The sequence below is a fragment of the Seriola aureovittata genome, chromosome 11 (assembly GCF_021018895.1).
Source record: "Seriola aureovittata isolate HTS-2021-v1 ecotype China chromosome 11, ASM2101889v1, whole genome shotgun sequence".
Taxonomy (NCBI): Eukaryota; Metazoa; Chordata; class Actinopteri; order Carangiformes; family Carangidae; genus Seriola; species Seriola aureovittata.
Window position 1 is genome coordinate 1,790,622 of NC_079374.1, and position 20,963 is coordinate 1,811,584.

The following is a 20,963-nucleotide window of genomic DNA, read 5'->3' on the forward strand; positions in this document are numbered from 1 at the left end:
GACTATCAGTAGACTCTACAATTTACAGATGTCCCCTGAACACCTCACATGCAGAGCATCAGTAGACAGTAACTACAGCACACATGGGGCCCCACTGAGGGGGGTTTGGGGCAACAGCAGTGCACTGTTTACAGTCTGCATGGGAGGTTTAAGGGGGTTTAGAGTTGTAACTGCAAAATGTGCCAATTTGAGGGGCCATCGGTGGCCCACTTCTCCCCTTGGGGGCCCCAGGCATTTGCCCAGATTGCACCTTGTTTAGTGTAAAATTCACTCAATACAAGATCGAAAGTGAAGATCTGTCAGTTTGTTTGACTCCACAGAAGAATCTCCTTCACATGAAAAACTCAACCAGAATTGAGCTGTTATAATAATGAAGGTTGAAAATAAGAGAAATAAATAACAAAGAAAACCTACGTTGAAAAGATGAATGAAAGAAACTGAAATGAAATAACTGGCTCCAGTTTTAGTTGCAGCTGCCTCATTACAGGGCGCACTTTGACTGCAGGGAGCCTCTCTTCCACTGTGCTGGCTACAAACGGAGGCCCCGGCACAAGTAATTAGTATGTCACATGTCAGGTGGAAGTCGCACAGCGCCTTGGGCACAGTCTAAAAAACACAGAGGCCTGCGGCTGTAGCTCTCTGTCTGCAGCCAGGAAACACAAACCTCCTGTCAGACCAATCCAGGGAGTGAGACGTTTGATTCACGACGGTTTATTACCAAAGGTTTCTGCTTAGTATCCTCATTCAACACACGAACACACACTCACACACTCACACACACACACACACACACACACACAAATATTATGATGATCATCATCTGGAAGGCTGAGTGTGAACAAACACACACACAGTACGTGCTCACCGTGTTGGGGGCTTTGTCACTTTGCACCTGTGCAACAGGAAACACCAGTGTGGTGTAAAATGAAGCACACCATGACTTAACATGTGAGTGCTTGTGGTGTTTTCACAATAAAGTGACGAAACACCTTCACAAACACAACACAGATGCTGCTGTATTTTCCACGAGCAAGGAGTCGTGAAGTGCAGCTTTAATCCGCACGTTAAGCCTTTCTAAGTTTTGACATTAAGTAGCGAGCGCTCAGGCAACAAGTGAAGTAAACACACTCCCTGAAACTGAAATTCTCTGACTTAAATTGTCAACAAACTCACAGCAGACTCACAGTAAACCCCGGGGGCCTGTCACACCCGGCCCCCATGTACTGCTCTCAAAAGGTGGGTTTCAACTCGCTCAGGGATCCCATGATCCTCCAGTCCTCCAGCTAAAGGCAGATTCAACAATAATATACAACCATAATGTAAGAAAACAAATATAATATAAAAATCATTAACTAGTGAGTGAATGAAATGATCTGAAACTAATAAAAAATGTGTAGAACAGCCGCGTTCTCATAATCATAAAACATCGTTAAGATGTTCTGAAGAACAAATGAATATCAGCTAAATACAAGTTTGACATGATGATGGATCACCGCTCATCAACTTATGTTACATCAACAAAAAGCTTCTCATAGAACCACGTGTGTCTCACAGGAATATATTGAAAGGCAATCAGCAAATTAAACATGCAGTAAAAGTTTTGCTTGGCAGAAGGCCTGAAAAAAATATAACTCATCCTGGTTCTGCCGGATTTTAATGCACTTGTCTTTACAGTCAACATGCACAGCTGATTAATGAAAGTGATTAACGTGCACTTCCTGTAATAAACCCTCTTTTCTCCAGGAAATGCTAAATATATTTAACATATTCCTTATTTCATAAATCATTTCCTCTTATACCGAAATGCAGTTTTATCCCATCCACGGAACAACTCTCTGTTTTTATTCACGTCTGCTTTTGCAAACTAAACTTTCACAATAAAGGTATTTTCAATAAACAATGTGACTGTAGAGCTGGGTTACCATGGTGATTTATCCCACCTCCCAGCAGGCCACGAGCCTCAGACACAAAAGTTCAGCGAGGAGTTAAAGCCAGGAATCTGTGGATCTGTTTGGATCATACGTGTCACAAAGGTTTTATTCAGTGGGACAGTTGTTGTTTCTGTGATCTCATTATTTGTTAACACATGTATCATATTAGTTTTAACCTTTCAACTCTAACTAATAATAATATTACAAATCATAACTGAACAAAAACAACATGAAGCTGCCGCTCCCAGACGTCCATCTTCAAGGGAGACCAGGGTGAATGATTGTGTTTTCTCCGCCTTCGTCTCGGCCGCGGAGCAACAATCCATTAAAAACGTGTCCGTTTCATTCCTTCAGCGTCTTTCACCTCCACCTGTCTGGGGACGGAGCACCGCGGGGCTCATGAAATTGAGCAAACGCTGAAAGATCTATTTTTCAAGGCAGCGTATTCATTTTTAGTGGGCTGCACAAAACACATACACACACACACAAACACACACACACACACACACACACACACAAGCCAGTGCAAAGAATTTTTAACTTCTTTAATTAGGTTTTAAGAGCAGTGTGAGTATTAACAGCACATGGAGTGGAATCACAAACGTGTGTGCAAACATCCCCAGACAGAAAACACACACCCAACATGCAGCTAAAACTATTCAGAATATAAAAATATAAAGATGCTCCATCATCATCATCATCATCATCAGCAAAATGAACTGAACAAATCAAAGTAAAAGTTCCTCTGTGTATCACTATATATACTGGATTATTAATATATGCATCAATGAGTGAGACTGTTTTACTGTTGTAGCTGCTCCAGGTGAAGCTGGTTTGAACTACGTTATAAACAGTTAGCTAGTTTAGTCCAGCCAATCAGGAGAGAGGCTCAGAGCCTCCTCTCTTCTGATTGGCTCACCGACCTGTTGTTACTAGAGCTCCAGAGAGAAGCCTGAGAGAGGAGATGTAAAACTACACTGAGATGGTTTTTATATCTTCTGATGGATCAACACTTCAAATAAAACACAGAAGAAGAAACATGGAGCTTTAATTGATTTTAATAGATTTTTTTGAACCTGTTGGCAAACACCCAGCAGACCTGGAGAAACATATTACAGTATTCCTGTTGAGTTTCGAGTTTTATGGCCACCGGATGAATTCATGCAAATCCAACATTCACTTTCCTCAGGTCCGCACCGATCCAGAGGGAGAATATTCGCCTGTTTATCTGTTCGCAGGCTGCGCTCAGGCTCGGTCTGTCTGCAGGTGTGAGGTTTGGTGCTGGGCAGGTAAAGTTAAAACAGCTTCCTGCAGTGAGACTGAGCCACAGCAGAGAAGTTACACGAGACACAACAGAGCAGTGATAAATGTCTGTCATCACTACGACTGAAACCACACAGTCAAAATATTCATCACTCAGTTCCTCCACTGCGTTTTGGGGGATTTTTGCAGCTAAAATATTTGATTTCACCACAGCTTGTCTTAAAAATTGCAATGAAAGTTGCAATTGATATTTTAGTTCGATATTTTTAGATGTTTTTTTTATTTTATGAAACTGCAAGAGAAAATAAAAAATTGTGAATATTGTCGCTCTCTTTTTTGTGTGTAATTCATTGAAAATTTAAGGCAAGTTGTAGCAGTAAGAATAAACCCAGTGCTCTCATACAGTAGAAACAAGGAAGTGAGTTTGGTGACGTGCATGAAGGTCTTTGCGCTGGAAACTTTGATGATTTTTGATCAAATTTGCGGAGAAGTTGCGAGGTCGTGCAGAATTCACAGGGATTGGTTGAATTGGCGTTAGTTATTGCGATGGCGACTGAGTAAAGGTTGAGTGTTGAAGCAGCTTGTCTGTAGCAGAGCTTCGCTGGTTCCTGAGCTCATGCTGAGACACTTGCCGATGCATTTGCTTTAGAAACAACTGTATTTGCTGTGCACACGTCTCTCTTTAAACAGCCCAGCCAGCGCCGGGGACTGTTCCTCTGATGTGTGATTCACTCTCTTCAGCCCCGGAGTAGCACACTGGTGCACATCACAGAGGCAGATCATGACAGTGTTGCTTAATGATATCCTCTGCTGGTTTTGGTTTTGGAGTATTAAGTCTTGCCCCCTGGCTGAGTCTAAAGCAAAGCTTGTTCCATTTTTGAAGAGCAGAATAAACTGAGGCTCCCCGGTAGGAGGCTTTAGGAAAAGTATTGCGTGTAGAATGCATCATCCTTTTGCTGCAGGAATCCATTTAGGAGCTGCTTGTGTCTTCCCTGTAATACTCTGACATTAACCCCACAGTGCCTCCATCTGATGCTCTTTGTCCAGACAGCTACACTCACAAAAAAACACACTTTTTATGCGTCTCCTTCATTCTTGTTTTGATTCAGACTTCAGAGCAGCAGCCATCTTGTTTTCAGGTCGTCTGTCCGTCCCATTCTCGTAGACACGATATCTCAGAAACGCTTTGATGGAACTTCTTCAAATCTGGCACAAACATTCACTTGGACTCATGGATGAACTGTTTACATTTTGGGGGTCAAAGGTCAAAGCTCAAGGTCACAGTGACCTCACAAAACTTGATTTTGGACTTGTGAACGTAATATCTCCTCAAGGGAATCCCTTCACATTTGGCACAAACGTTCACGAGAACTCAAGGAAGAATTGATTCGATTTTAGGGGTTAAAGGTCAAAGGTCAAGGTCATGGTGACCTAAGAAAACACTTTTTAGCCATTACTCAAGACACAAAGAAATTTCACACATATGGTTCCTATTTTCTCTGACTCTGGATAAACAGGGATGTAACCTGAATTTAGTGTGAGTGGCGGAGGGATACGACCGCGGGGAGGTGATTCTAGTTCCTTTCTTTTTGTTGCTGTTTCCAGTCAGAGGGACTTGATAAAACAGTTTCAGGAATTTCTCCTTTGTTTTATTTGTTTGTCGTGTTGATTATAAGAACAAGAGAAGACTCAGGCAAATGTCAACAAGTGTTATTCCTTCACTGACCCAAAGCCTGTCAATGGTCATCAGCAAGTCAATTTTCCTCTGCGTAGTTGAGACTAATTGTGTTCCATCTCGTCCCCGGGGCAAACAAAAAACACACAGAGGGTTGTCATTATAAGCCTGCCTGCTGCAGACCTGTCCTCACACTGACTAGTGGCTCCTCTAATGTTATTAACAAAGCAGAAATCAATGCTGGTTAACATGGGCTGGATCAATGGACTTCACGGTCCACAGGGTGGATGAATAATTTGGTTACTGGTGGGCCTGACACAATGAATGAAAGCCGGGTGTGTGTGTGTGTGTGTGTGTGAGAGTGTGTGTGTGTGTGTGTGTGTGTGTGTGTGTGTGTGTTTGTATTTAGTCTTGTGTGTGAGTAAGAGGAGGAGGAGGAAGCTCATCTGTCTGGCTGACTGCAGCAGAGGTGCCGTCTGCAGAGTGCTTATCAGGGACACGGGGAGCGGCGGGGAGGAGACGAGAGGAGGAGGAGGAGGAGGAGGAGGAGAGGAGGAGGTATGAGATGAATACTGTTGCGCAGGAGGCAGCACAAGTGGCTACTTGAAGGCAACTACCACATGTGGTTCTGTTTTTTGTTTTGTCTTTCCTCTGTTTTGTGTAATCCATCTTCACCCAGCTTCAGGGGGAAATGTTGTTTTCTGTGGCTCATGAAAAATCACCTCAATCCTAAACATTCACCACTCGAATCTTTGTACTGTACCGAAGTATTTCTGTCTTCTGCTGCTTTATACCTTTACTCCACTACATGTCATTTATTTCACAGCTATAGGTACAAGTTACTTTTCAGAAAAGTAACTTCTACCTAAAGCACATGTGATGAGCTTAAAAAATACAATAAATATTCAAAGCTCCATGTTTCTTCTTATTCTGTGTTTTATTTGAAGTGTTGATCCATCAGAAGATATAAAAACCATCTCAGTGTAGTTTTACATCTCCTCTCTCAGGCTTCTCTCTGCAGCTCTAGTAACAACAGGTCAGTGAGCCAATCAGAAGAGAGGAGGCTCTGAGCCTCTCTTCTGATTGGCTGACTGTTTTCTGAGTGATCCAATAAAAATATAGCAGATTTCAGGTAAAAACACTCAGAGAAACCAAATCCTGCAAGGTTTGGATGGTGGGTCCAGGTGGGCGGGGCTTGGTGACTGCTTTGTTGTGACATCACAAAGTTCCAGAAGTCCTGACGGCTGGTTTTAAGGCTCAGTTTCTGAATACAGGCTGTGTGCATTTCTCTGTGGACTGAGGCTTTGATACTTTCACAGTATTAATATAGAAGCTAGAGCTGATCTATAATCACACTACACATGGACACAGACCTTTACACTGGAGGAGCTTTAAAGAAAAAAGGCATTAGTAGCATTAGTAATACTTTTATTAACTTAACGCTGCTGTTAAAACAGTGTAGATTGCTATTTATGCCACACTACTCAGACATAGCAGGGGAAACAGAAAGTAGCACATTATAAAGTCTCAGAAAATGGAAATACTTCCAATGTAGATATTTGAGTAGTTGTATTTACCTTCGTGCACATTCTGCACCTCCCAATCAAACCCTGGCAGAGGACAGGAAGAGAAGCTGAGAGAGAAAACAGACAGTCAGCGGAGTAGAATGAGATCATGTCGCCCTTCAGCAGACGCTCTGGGGCGGCTGATGACTTCCATGAGATCACAGGGACGTTGAAGACTTGTACACAGTCTGTGATCATCCTGCTCCTACATCAAAGGAATCACTTCATGACACACACACACAAACACACACACACACACACAGACACACACACACACACACACACACACACTGTATTCTTTATAGTTACCATCACTCATACGCTCCTACTTTAGAAGTCAAGTTCGGGGAGACTTCCTCAGAAATTACACAACTGAAGTGAGGACTCACAACCCCTGTTGCACAGTTACACACTGTTCTCTGGATAGTCGACACGGATATTAATATCTCTTCTTTGTCAGACAGTGGAATAAAACGCAGAAACTATGGAGTGTGCATGGCATTGTTTTACTGGAGACCATACGAAAACGTCTTGAAGAATGTTTCTACCTGTTCGGAGTCTCACCTTTGATGAGACTGTAAAATGTCAGAAGCATTTTTGCCGTGCATCATAATCACAACCAACGCTGCAACATTACCCGCTCCCTGAAGCAGAAGCCTCCACGTCTTTGATTCACAAATTACCTGATTACCTCTGAAGAGGGTGGGGGCTCGCTGCGGGAAGCCATATTAGTTTCCCACTGAGAGGACGAGCGAGCGAGAGCAAGTGTTAAAGAGATCAAACAATAGAGTGATGTTGATCACTGAGGCCAGAAGCGCATCCACACGACCTCGTCCTCCAGGAATCACTGTTATTAACCGCTTATGATTTTGTGGGAAACGTAATTCTGCCCAGATCACAGTTTTTCAAAATAATAAAGAAGTGTAATGTACTGAGCAAGTTACAAAATGTTGACGCTAAAAGGATCAATTAACTGTTCAGTGACTGTATTTCATTTGTTTTCCCACCTGCAATACAACATCAGCTCATGGCAACTGAAGCATTACAGATGTTTTCTGGTTATGTTTGGCCACTCGTGGCATGAGAGGTTGGGGAAAGATCGTGGTCTGTTTTAATGCAGAAAACATTCACAGTGACTTCAGAAAAACATGTTGATTAACAAAAACCACCATCTTTCAATGACTTCAACCAAACGTGTGACCCGGCAGGCGAGAGGTCAGGGCACATACCACATGACCGAAAATGCTCTACGCAGGTGAGTCCCAGGTTTGACTCTCGGCCGTCCCGTTTCCTGTCCCTCTCCACTGTCCCGTCAACTAATAACGACATGAAATGAAATAAAGAACAAAATTAACTACTTTCGTAGCGCAAACCTGACCACATGCAAGAATCACGATGCAAACTGCAGTCTGCAGCCGACCATCCATCCTGACCACCTCCTACATCTTATATGGTAATATTACATATTATGATATGTATGTATTAAGAGTGTTATATGTTTATAGCACCAGCGACCCTTGTGAACTTTGTCCGTCGTGCAGCCTGGAGAAGTCTGTTCCAGCCTTTAGTGAAAACACTTGAATGATGTCTGATTATCTCGACTTGAATTCATAACAAAAGGCCTGTGTTACGGCTGGGAATGTGGAGGCTGAGCAACTGGGGCATTTTAACGAAGCCCTAATGAACGACAGAATCAATTTGCTTGCATGCGGCATTCGTGGAGCTTGACCTCTAGGAATTCAACCACACTCAAGTTTGAAAATGAAAATTTATGGCTCTTCAAAGCTAAATCTCTGCAGTACCATTGAAAGTACAACACAAGGTCAACGAGGGCAATCTCCTCTAACATGCATTTTGAGGTGAAGTACCGAGTAGTGAGGGTAAAAGAAATCAATACGAAGTCTGCTACACACACATTAGCTGGGTTTCCATCCAAATGAAGCACAAGTTGTTGTCAAATGTGGAAAAACATCTGCTAAAGAAAATGAATTAATACACGTTTCCATTTATTAATGTTATGCAATATATTAACAGTTGGTGGTGCTGATTTCCCAGAGGAACTCTGATTTATTCTTATCGATGCAGAAACGTTCCTGCTAGAGCCAAGAGTGAAACCCTTCTGTGATGATTCTAGATTGTTTTGAATGTTTTGCACTGATGTTTTTTTATCCACATATTGAAATGCAAACTATTGCTGCACAGTTTACAACAGGCAATCTATAGTAAATCAGCTCTGTTTGGTGATAGAGGGCTAAGAACATCTGCTAGACACACACATGTATAACGCACACACACACACACACACACACACACAACACACACACACACAACACACACACACACACACACACACTGGCCCACCGGCTGAGTCTAGAAGGATGTGTTGGTTCGAGATAAGATTTTCTCTGATGTCCTGATTTCTCTTATTCCTAAGCCAAATTGCATCCTGCTCATCACCTCCTGACGCCCCCCCCCCCCCCCCCCCCCCCCCCCCCGTCTCCTCACACACACAAACACACAAGCTCACATGATTGCACATTTCATTTTCAAATGGCCCAAATAAAAGCTTTTTTTGTGCTGCATAAGCAGCCACGTATGAGGGGAGAAAAACAATACCTGCAGTATCTGCTGTGGGGCTTATTTAATTACACCAAATCCTTTTTGTTGAGAAATCATAAATAAAAGAACAAGCTCATCATCTTGGGTTTGCTAACTCTGCTTAATTATTCACCATTAATTAGGCAATCATCTGGCAATGTATTGAGCCCACCAGAGCCCATGAAATATGAATAGACAGCACTTGTCTGAATGTTGTGCTCACATGTCGACAATGGCTGTGTGTCGGGGTGTGTGTGTGTGTGTGTGTTCGTGGCACAGTTTGTGAAAGACGAGCATCAGCTCTGACTGAAGATCAGCTGAAGAGGCAGATGAACTACAGTCACGAGAGCTGCTGAGACACCGGCTGACGGTGCATCCTGCTGTTTCACTCAGGTATCATAATCCTGCATCAAGTGTGAGTCACCTAAACTATGTCGGGGGGGGGGGGGGGGGGGGGGGGGGGGGGGCATGAATATATTGGTGTAAATGGTAAAAGGTGTGAATGAATGTTGCCTCAGTCTAGAAGAGAGGTGACTGTTGAGTGTTAAAGCAATCGTAAAGATTCCATCATATCACCGCGTCAGGTTACATTTGAAAATGTATTCAACGTTATATTTTCACAATGAATCTATCCAGAGGGTAAAACTGCTGTTCACACTGAACCATAAACATGTGGAAACATGTGTTCTTCTGCATACATGGTATAATTCCTCCACAGCTCTTCACGTTGTGTAATGAAAGATGCCAGTTTAGGACTTTCATCTACTTTCATCGTCCTACTTGTGCTAAGTGTAAATGTATGTTTGTTCCATTGTCCAACTTGTACAATAAAACTTACATTAATAACGTAAATGATAACGTATACTGTTGGAGGTGGGCTGAAGAGCAGCAGGAGGACAGGTGTGCTAACTGGGCGGCTCACACAGGTGCCTTGAACGTCCTTTGTTCTGTGTCCTGAGCTCATTCTCTGTTTGCTCTTCAGTTCAGCTGCTTCCTTCTGTCATTTCACCTTTGTTCCTGAGAGCGTTGAGTGAGTTCCTTTCATTATATTTTCTAAAGTCATGTTTATTTTGTTGTTAAGTAGAACATCTAATCTCCTTGGTTTGTTCTCAGATATATATTTAAAGTGACAATGTATTGATGTACTGATCTTTTTAGAATTGTTCATAGTTGTTGTTTGTTTAAGATAATATGGTAGAATTTGACCCGTATATGCGGTTTCACACCTGACTGACTGCAAGCGAAAAAAGAAACACTTTAAAATGGAACCTGTTGACTGTTTCTCCTGCTTCGCTCATTTCATCAAGTCAAGTCCAGTGATGTCCTAGAACACATACGTGTGGAAAGCGCCCCAGAACAGATTTGTGAACACGCTGCAGTCTCCTCTAAAGTTAGAAACCAAAGGGAGAACCTTAAAATGTGCAACGTCATCCCTGTTTGTGCTGCAACAATGAAAAGGGCTCTGATGCTGCGAGGCCTTAAAATGTTTGTCTAATTTCTCAAACCAAAATGAGTGTTTTATATCTTAAACCTTATGTCTAATTTAAAGTCTGGATGAGACCTGTTAGAGGTAAACTACACAGCTACTGTAGATTATGGGGTTAGTAAGGTAACGCATTTCTCACAGTGGCACAACCTTTACTTTGAAGTCGAGCTGTTTCTGTTTCCGGCTCCCGACGTCCTTGTTCAATTTTCTATTGTACAAGATGGATAATGGAACAAACTGACGCGTTGGTGTGCTGAATTGTACGTCTTCATATAATGGGATGATAACACACACAAAGCGTTAACAGTGTTTAGGCAGCATCGGCTAATGAATAACGAGCTCACAGACGTCAACATATATTTACACTTAGCACAAGTAGGACAATGAAATTAGGCAACAGGCTTCCTCCTAAACTGGCATTTTACATTATACAACGTGAACAACTGCAGAAGAATTATACTTCATGCACAGACCATACATGCAGCTGCCAAGACTTTAGCTCATGTCGGTTTGAGGCAGACATGTGCTCACCCACCTGTCACTCAAAGAAGCCACGCCCTCAATTCTCCATAACTTTAGTCTTTAATAAAATGTAAACAGGTGAGTTATATAAACAGGTGAGTTATATAAACAGGTGTGATGAAGGAGGAAATCAGCTCTAGAGACCAAAACAGTTTTTGTACCAGGCTGTAAACATGTTTCTTTCTGCTGTAAAGTTGGACATTTTAACATGGGAGTCTATGGGGACTGACTCACTGTTGGAGCCAGACTCTAGTGGCCGTGAGAGGAACTGCAGTTTTTTGTCACTTCAGTGTTGGCTTCATTTATCAGCCCCGAAGGACCCGGACTTTAAGTCCCATCTCCAAATTCTTATCAGACATATTCTCAATTTTCACTTTGAGCATTTAACAGATTCACAGTGGTGTGAAAGTTTTATGGTCAACTCCTACTTTTGTAGAGGAACTCCCCCAGTTTTACACATCCAAGTGTGTTTCCAGGGGGAACTAATACATATGTGAAACAGTAGTATAAAGTCTTTGGGGGAACTGTGTGAAGTCTTATAAATGTCCTCAGGTGATGTCACAGCGTTGGTGGTTTGGTCTGAGTCTGAAAAGTGAACCAACCTGGGGGTGTGGAGTTAGAAAGAACTTACCAGACCTCTGTAGCCTGCATTAGTCCCTTGAAGTCTGTTTGATGTGTCAGACATTAAACCAGATGACCATAGATAAAACTATATTATGTATCCCACCAGTATCATGGGAAGAGGCACTGTGACTGGCCCGGGTTTAGCCATGAGCTCGGGCACCAAGAGAAAGATAACTTCTCAACTTTAATAGGGTCGTTCACTTTACAGTGATATAAAAAGCAGTGAAACCTCAAACTGGAGAAGCTTGAACCAACTGTTAGACATTTCTGCAGGAAAAATTTCTTAAACCAATAATCAATTATCACATTGATTGCCCGAGGAGATCAGGCGTGCTGAGTCGTTGACCCAGTTAAAGAACTACTCAAAACATACTTATAAAACATCTTTAGTTTCTACTTTTGATTTCGTTATCTTTTGTCTGCTTTGATTTATTGACTTTGCCTCTCTTCTCTGTGTCTTTTATCTCTTTGTTTTTATTTATTTTGTTTTGTAACTCTGTTTTGAAAAGCACTATATTAATAAAGTTATTATTGCTATTATGACTGCAGATTCATTTTCTGTCAATCAACTTATCGATTCATTGACTGATGGTTTCAGCCCTACAGCCCTGTGCTTTTGTAAAAATCTGAATAAATGGAGTAAAATCAATCAATCAATAAGTCAACCAAACTTTATGGTTTTTACAGGTTAATAAAATTCAAAGTACTTTATTGAAAAGTTTACAGAAAAGTTGATATATGTAGTATAAATAATATAATATAAATAAGTATAGAAAATAGATTAAAAAATAGTAACAAATAAATCGATTAGAGGCGATAGAACATTTTAAACCATGAATCCAATAAAATAAATGATTAAATAAAATAAGTAATGGTTGTAAAACAGTCTAATTAAAAACCAGGCCAAAGAGGTCGCTAAAGAGAAAGCTAACTTCTTAATTTAAACATGGTAGTTTCATTTAAGGACACTCTTCATTCATACTCCTCCTCGCTTCCGACTGGGAACTCCGCTTCAGGTCTGTCCATTCAAAAAGTCCCGAGGAAACTGCGTTTTCAGAAAATCCTTTAGGGCGCCGCCGCTCCGCCATGTTGGCTCAAAGCCTATAGTCCTCCGCGGAGAACCCTGGGCAACGGCTTGGCGCCAAAATGGAGGACGGCGGAGCAGTTTCATAACCCCCGTGTGGGCGGAGCTTGGTTTTTCTGGAAGCTCCGCGGAGATAAACGTCCGGGCAGACGGGCGACGGTGGGAGGAAGAAAACACTCACCAACGGCTGGGAAGTGTTTCCGAGCCGCGGAGAAGGAGAGCGGACACCGGAGCTTTCTGAAAGTGTACGGCGGGCGACTTGTCAGTTATATCACAGGACTGTGTGTTTTGTGTGTGTGTGTGCGTGTGTTTGTGTTTGTGTGTGTGTGTGTGTGTGTGCGCACATCCCTGAAAAGTGGAACCCGTTCGGCTCTTCGGGATGTGAGGTTCCGCGTAGCCCACCTGGATCGGTGCTGTAACCCGAGCCTGATGTAGTGCACAGTCCACGGGGTCCGCTCGGGCGATTCATCCCCTCTCAAGCCAGCGAAGCAGCCGGAGCCGCCAACGGCAGCAGCACACAGACACACCGGCGGAGTAGTTTACTATAATGTTTGCTTTCTGACACGAAGGGGCACGGTACCGGGAAGCTGTGGGGAAAGGCGGGGCCGAACCGGTGGACTCCCGAAAACTGGATTATTGAGCTCTCCCTGTGCCGATTCACCCACAGCGACGCAGCGGTTTTCTGTGGAGGTGAGGGGGGGCGGGGGGTCGACGAAAAGGAGGCAACAACCGGGATTTAGAAACCTTTCTTTGGAACTCTTTACCGACTGCCCTGCAGCTGACGACACGGCCGGTGTGTTGTCCGTTATTCCTGCCAAACGGTCAGCTGCCCCCGCCTCCCTGCCCCCACGCCGGCCTCCGGTTTTCACCATTTTTTTTTTTTTTTTTTTTAGGAGCATATAACCGGGTTTGGGACGCATATTTTTGGGGATAATTCTTTCCCCCAGCCGGGGTCGGACTATGGCGGACGACGACATTCTGTTTGAAGATGTGTACGAGCTCTGTGAGGTCATTGGCAAGTAAGTGCTGCGTTTTCCTCTTTTTATTTCACTGTTTATTTTACGGTTAACGTCACCGGGGCTTTCCAATTAGCTCCTCATAATATCCCGGGGGTACGGCACGCACACGCGCACGCACGAAAAAGCGTGGAGATATTTGTGTGGTCATCACAAGCAACTGTATAGCGACCTTTAAATCCTATTTATGCTGCTTTACCCCCCCCCCCCCCCTCCACACACACACACACACACATTATTTTAAATAGACGCAGGCCTATCCCACAACAATTAAACATTATTGGCTTTTTATTTCGTGATAACAGTTGTTGCATTCCCAGTTCCTCTTTCAGCATGCAGATAAGACCCAGTGTTTATCCTCCTCCTGCACGGGGCTGTGTGTGTTACAGATGCCCCAAACACTTACAGTACTTTCGTATGATACCTTGTGCTTTGACCTAGTGGCAGTTGTTGGCAACTCGCTGCAGAGATTAAAGGGCAGGGCACACACACACACACACACGCACACACGCACACACACACACACCATCGTTGAGTCATGCACACACCGCACATCTGGTCATCGTTAGTGCCTGTGAAGGTTTCATCCAGGCCACTTGGAAAAATATCCAGAGCAAGTGAGGGTAAGAATTGGGAATGTTTTTGCCCAGAGACGGTTCCAACATTTCAACCATCCAGACCCCTTATATTAGGAAATAATGGAAATATACAGTGGAAACGTATATCACGTCTGTGTGAACAAACATACTTGGCAGCAGTGACACCTCTGTAAACTCCCTGCAGAGTATGACAGGTGAATTATATTGTGGTTGCTGCAATTACCTCTCTTTTCGTAACCCTGCTTTAGAAGTCAGGGCGGTGACAGAGCCTGGTATATCATTAACATTTATATAATATATAATTACAATCCATTGCAACCAAGTAGTATTGTTGTGACAGTGTTGTGCGTGTGAAAGCTGCTGCTGCTGCTGCTGCTGTGAGACTAATAACCAAGACCACTTAAAAAACAATGGCAGCAGTATCAGTCCATACAGGTCCTAGCGTCTCCAGTTATTAGCCTTTATCTTATTGCATTTGTCTTTTTGTTCTGATAAATAGCTGTAGTACCTGCTCCACACCTGGGACTTTCCAACTTGATATGGCACATAAAGAAGGTGAGGACAGGCAGTAAAGAGACGGTCTGCCTTGTTTTGGTAGTCCGCCAAGGAGGTTGAGTGAGTGGAGAGAATCTGTTCTGAGGGGAAAAACAGTTTCTGCTTCGACCGACGCATGAATAACCGCCTGTGTCATCCAAACTGCTGGTCCTGAGTGAAGCACTTCATTGGGCGTACAAACAGAAGCTCCATGTGAATCAGGGAGCTTGGCAGGCCTTGACAGACACAGTCAGTCAGCCAGTCAGTCATAGCGGGCCGACTGGTTATGGGACTTCTGGGCCTGTGTCACAGAGATGGTTGGCTGTTTGACAGGGGTGATAAGACCTGCACCACAAAGTACATGTTGAGGCAAGCCTGAAAACGGCGAGTGCTCCATTTAAAAAAAAACAAAACCCCTTTCTTTTTCATCCCACAGTGTCTCAAATAATTTCTTTGTCTCTCACTCAAACGCACACAAGCGTGGACCCAGAGGAATCCTCCTGCTCCATCTGTCCTCTGCCTTCATGTAGTAATGTAAGAATAGGAAAATCACCATTTTTAAATAAGTGTTCAGCCAAGACAGGAGGAGCACTTTAAAGCCAAATGCACTGAGTCAGCCAGACACACACACACACACACACACACACACACAGTTTTCTGAATCGGAGCCGTACTCGTTGCGTTCAACAGACTGTCTGTGATTTACGGGTAGCAGAAGGAGAGAGCGGCCTTTTATCAGTCGACCTGCTGTTCTCTGTGAGGAGAGCTGCCGCAGCCACAGCTTCTTTTAAACTCTCCACTCAAGAACCTGTCGTGGTTTTTCCTCCTGAAAGAGACTGGATTAATCCAATGGCAACATCACATTACTTAAAAAAAACCCTTTACTCCCTGGACCTGGTTCTGCAGGGTTCAACCCATGTCGTCGCATTGATATAAAAGTTTAATATCACGACTATAGTGACCTAAATTATCACGGTGTTGTTAAAATGTGCTGAAAATGTTCAAAAAGTTTTATCATGTAAACCACAAAAAACATGTAAAATAAAAATACGTCCAACACATCTGTGTCACAGATGTGGACAAGGGAGCCACAGCAGTACGAGGTTTACCTGCTGCATGCTCGCTCTGTTAACAAGGGAAAAGCAAATAAACTATTATTATTATCATTATTATCATTATTATTATTTGTTATTGTTTTCCAAGCTGTAACGTCTTTCAGTGCAGAAACACCGTGAACACACCTGTCACCTGCCCAGCACAGACACGCCGGTTACCGGTTCACACCAGGGCAGGCTAGCAGCTCACTGTGTGTGTGTGTGTGTGTGTGTGCTCTGTAAGTGCATGTGACGACATCGCTTCACACCTGCACAAACAATCGTACCGAGGGGGAAATTGAACCAGGGTTCGGTTAAACCGGACTAGAAAGCGCAGGTGTGTAAACATCCTAAAGAAACCTGCTGTTACTGTTGCTGGTTGATGCTGTACAGAACCTAATGTGAGTTAAATTAACCACGGTTATAGTGATAATTACAATTTAAACAGCAATGCTAACCGCATTTCTACTGCGATAGAGCGTGAAACCGGTAACTGCTTCATCTCCACAGTCGCAGATACAGGCCTGTGTGTGTGTGTGTGTGTGTGTGTGTGTGTGTGTGTGTGTGTGTGTGTGTGTGTGTGTGTGTGTGTGTGTAGAAATAGGTCATCAGGAACTGTGCTTGGAAAGCAGTGTGGTGATCACTGCTCCGTGTGTGTGTTTGCTGGATTTAGTGGGATTTACGTCGGTGTTGGTCCCTATGGAAAACACAATCCACCCTAGTTTGTTGGCATATTTGTGCACATGTGTCGTTTGACGACGCACAGACAGGATTTAGACCTCTGTCTTTGTATTTTTAAAGCGTCGACTCCGGCCAAAAGCCCGTCTTGTCGCCCTAGTGCGCGTGACTGTGTTGTGCGTACATCCGTCAGATTGATCCCGCCTGTCCTGCTACTGCCCCCGACACCCCCCCCACCCCGAGGCATAAAAACTAAGAGGATGTGGTTGGAGAAAGTGAAAAGAGGTTAGAAGAAGAAGAATGAGGATGAGAGAGAGGTTGCTGTGGCGATGGGATGAGTGAGGGACTAAGAGAGGTCAGGGGCGCAGTGGAGGGAAGCAGTCCATTAGTTACACTCACATTAAGAGACATCGTCTGCCTTCGGGCCGCGATCTTTTCTAGTACATCCTTGGAAAAAAAAGAAAAGTTGTGCGAGTCGTCCTGCGTCTCCCACGGCAGCGGACGTAACACCAGCACTGTGCACGAAGAAACGGACAGTTTGTCTTTGTGTTTCTTCAACCTTTTCTGCAGTTCAGACAGAAACATGTCATTTCAGTGCATCTGAAGAAAACTGCACAGTTATGATGTCATGGCTGCAGCCTGCGAGGCCACTGAGGGGTTATATCCATGTGCTGCCATCTCCTCCGTTAATGGAGCTGAAAACTGGGAGTTAATATTCCCCAGCTGAACGGATCAATGGCCTCCCTGTCTTGAATATTTGGACTCACTGTGGATTTAACAATGGATATTGTCCTATAACATACATCGCTGTAGAGCCGGTCTGCTCCGCTGTGAATAAAATAAATTACCCTCCATTTGCATACCTCGTGCCCAAGGAAGACACTCGGGGGTGCGCTACAGAAGCCCGAATGTCATTATAACTGTCGGCTCAAGTGTGTGTGTGTGTGTGTGTGTGTGTGTGTGTGTGTGTGTGTGTGTGTGTGTGTGTGTGTGTGTCAGCTCCTGCATTCGTGTGGTCTGTCGTGTCCCTTTTCCAAGAGGTGACAGGGAATATAAGCCGCAGGCCCAGCTCCATCTCCTGTGCATGTGTCTCGTTCACCTCGTAGGAGTGACGTGACATCGCCCTGTAATCCGCGGGGAGTGGAAGACGCTGCTGCTGGTGTGCAGGAAATTGTGGTGATAGTGAGGCAGGTGTGTGAGTGTGTGTGTGTGTGTGTGTGTGTGTGTCTCCGCCCCCCTCAGGTGGAGCAGGGTGTTATCCTTTAGTTAGTTGTGTGTTTTAAAGACTGTGTAAGGTTTGGTGTATTGATGTGTGTGAGCGGGTATCTGCACACGTTTGTCCTTGATTAAACGTGTGAAACACCGACCTATATCAGGACAGGCGGCTCCACCACAGGGGCCCCGTCTCTCTCAGAGTTGGCCCCGGGGCTTGGTTTGTTGACGGTGATAAGCGGAGGCTAGTGTTTGCTAGCTAATGCTGAGCATGAGGAGTGGGTGGCCGGCCTCGCCGCACATTGGAGAGAGGACCGTGGCACCACCGGACCCGTGGGCTGTGGGTCAGTAGGTTAAACACTGCTATGTTTACATTGTGAGACATGAGTGTGTTTTAAAAGGCAGCCTGCCCGGCGCTGAACTTAATGGCAGTGGTGTTCACTGCAGAGACTCCTCTCTCCTACGCCGGGGGTCAATTTGAATAACAGCATCTGCCAAGTGGTGGTATTTTCTGCGCTGTGTCGTCCCCTTTCAGCGGCTGTTGAGATGTCTGCTTGGCAGGGACGGGCAGTCTGGAGACCCACGATGTTCCTTCTCTAACAAGAAGCTCCATCCTAATAAATCCACTTTAATTGGGAGTCTGCAGCAGTTACTGAATAACATCCAATTAAGAAATGCAAGTTTTTTTTTTTTTTTTTTGAAGCCACAACACATCAACAACGCTGCAGCCGCCGTGACTGAATGAGGTCCATGGCCTTCAGGGAATACTCACACGGTGTTCTCCTCACCAGGGCCTGCGCCTGCATGGTGTGTGTGTGTGTGTGTGTGTGTGTGTGTGTTTGTGTGTGTTATATGATCTTAGCCTCTCTGCTGGGATTTGAAGGAGAAAATCTGCTGAAAGGCTGGTTCCGGCACGCACAATTACACATAGATGATATAGCGGAGAGATCTCACACTCAACCACTAAAATATTTATTCATCCTCATCAAGCTGGAGAAAACACCCCCAGCACAGACCCCAGCAGCTCTCTGTGAAGGGGAAAAGGAAGAAGCCACGTTCGGCTTGTTGAGTCTTGTTGAGATCCTCACAGGAACAAGCTGCGTTCAGGTCACAATACAGCTACCTGCTGAAGTCACCTCTGTTTGTTTGTGGCTTCTGTTTGTGGATTCTTCTTTGAGCACAGGGCTTGTTTGACTAAACATTTGATTGGTTAGAAGTAAAATCTTCATCAATTAATCCAGAAAAATGTGTCTACAGCTTTCCTGATAATTGTCATTTTTACTTTATTTGTTATTTATCTTTTTAAGAATCACAGAATTCTCTGGGTCCAGCCTCTGAAACTCTGTACGAACGTCTGCTGTGGCAGTAATCTGAATACCTTTGGGTTTTGGGACTTCTTTTGAAAGATAACATTTTGACATTTTGCCTTTTCTTGATAGGAGAGAGAGAGGGAGAGAGAGAGAGAGACACAGAGAGAGAGGGAGGTATGCAACAGCTTGGACCACTTTATGACATTTTATTATGACTAATGGAGGAAATGATCAACAGATAAATCAATAATGAAAGTAACTGTCAGTTGAAGGCAAATCGCTTTACACCACAAGCCACATTCACCCATTCACACACACACACATTCATGCAGCACTTTTCTACCACACGCACTGTAGGAGGTTTTTACATGCAGACTGGAGGAGCTGGGAATCGAACAACTGACCGTACGATTAGTGGACGCCCTGCTCCGCCTCCTGAGCCTGTTAGGATGACTTAAATCACAGTAGCATCATTTCTGTGATCCGATTGGCTCTTTTTGTGCTTTCTCAAGCACCCCCCCCCCCCCCCCCCCCCCCCACACACACACACACACACACACACACATTATCATTTATTTATCGTCTGACTCAAAATGAAAAATAGATTTTAACCATCAGGTAATTTTTGTCTCTGAATTATTTAACTCTATTTCTCATACATCCTCCGTATGAAGATATATGAAGCTGACCAGAGTTAAATTTACTGTGATACAAAGGTTTAGATCCATTGATTGTGACTGATTATTATCAACATGATATCATGTGTTTTTTAGTGTGAGCCATATTGTCTCTTTGGCCAATGTCCAGGTGGAAGTCATGTGTGAAGGAGTTTGGAGGATGTATAGTGGGTTTGTAGCCTGGAGCCATGCGTCGGTGTCTGCATCCTCTCACAGCCGTGCAGATATTCATAGTCGCTGCCAGTTGCTGGTTGATTTTAACCCAAATATAGACGCGTTGTTGTTGTTGTTGTTGTTGTTGTTGTTGTCGTTGTCGTCGTTTTCACCTGCTGAGGTTGTTGTGTATTCACGGCAGCATCGTTAGGAGAGCAGCGTAAACAGAGCTGTTACCCAGGGACCTCTTCCTGCCTTCTTCACTTCCATTTCATGTTCGCACAGACGAAAGAAAAAGCATATGTGACACCTGACCTTTTTACTAATGGAGCAATCAGTCGTGTGCTCCAGATGATGAGGAGGAGGAGGAGGAGGAGAGGAGGCCTGTTTGATGCAATCTGTCTCACCGTTTATCAGGTTGTCTTAGCAGGATGATTTCTTTGAGCGACCTGTGCAACAGCAGCTTCTTCCAGGACAATGTCACGCCGAGGCTCATCACAGATCGCCCCCCTGTCCGCTCGTCCCTCTGGTATGGCAGGAATGTGTTGAGTGTAAGCCTCTCTTCCACATCTGGGCCAGTGCAGCTCATTACAAGCGAGGCAGTCTTTTGTGACAGCGCTGTCTTCGAACCTACTGTCTGCAAGTTACTAAATTTACTTGGCTGAAGAAGCTTGAGAGGTACTTGATAAATCTCTATAGGAATAAGAGAGAGAGTCTGTCTGTTAACTTCCACATGAGGGTTTATATAATACAAGCCATATGATGAGTGAAATGATCATCAGCAGTTCCAGTGAACCAATGACAGTCTCATAAACACAGATTCAGGGTTTCATACGTCACAAACCTCAGGAACCATTTCACTATTCACCGCTTTGCTGACTGTACCTTGTGCCTCAGCATGTGACGAATAAAACTTTATACTGCTGTTCAGTGGCAGCTTCA

At 44.1% G+C, this 20,963-nt stretch overlaps 1 protein-coding gene across 14 annotated transcripts in view; it reads left to right on the forward strand.

Moving 5' to 3' along the window:
• Window positions 1-12,708: 12,708 nt before the first annotated feature.
• The window catches only part of caska (calcium/calmodulin-dependent serine protein kinase a), a 112,645-nt gene continuing 104,390 nt past the window's right edge, over window positions 12,709-20,963 (forward strand). For 5 of the 14 annotated variants that reach the window (XM_056390030.1, XM_056390033.1, XM_056390037.1 and 2 more), the window contains exon 1: window positions 12,714-13,767. In XM_056390030.1, coding sequence (XP_056246005.1) covers window positions 13,709-13,767 — 59 coding nt within the window. In that variant the 5' untranslated portion in view covers window positions 12,714-13,708. Of the gene's footprint in view, window positions 13,768-20,963 lie in introns of all 14 variants that reach the window. The other 9 variants (XM_056390035.1, XM_056390041.1, XM_056390026.1 and 6 more) reach the window with 6 other exon arrangements.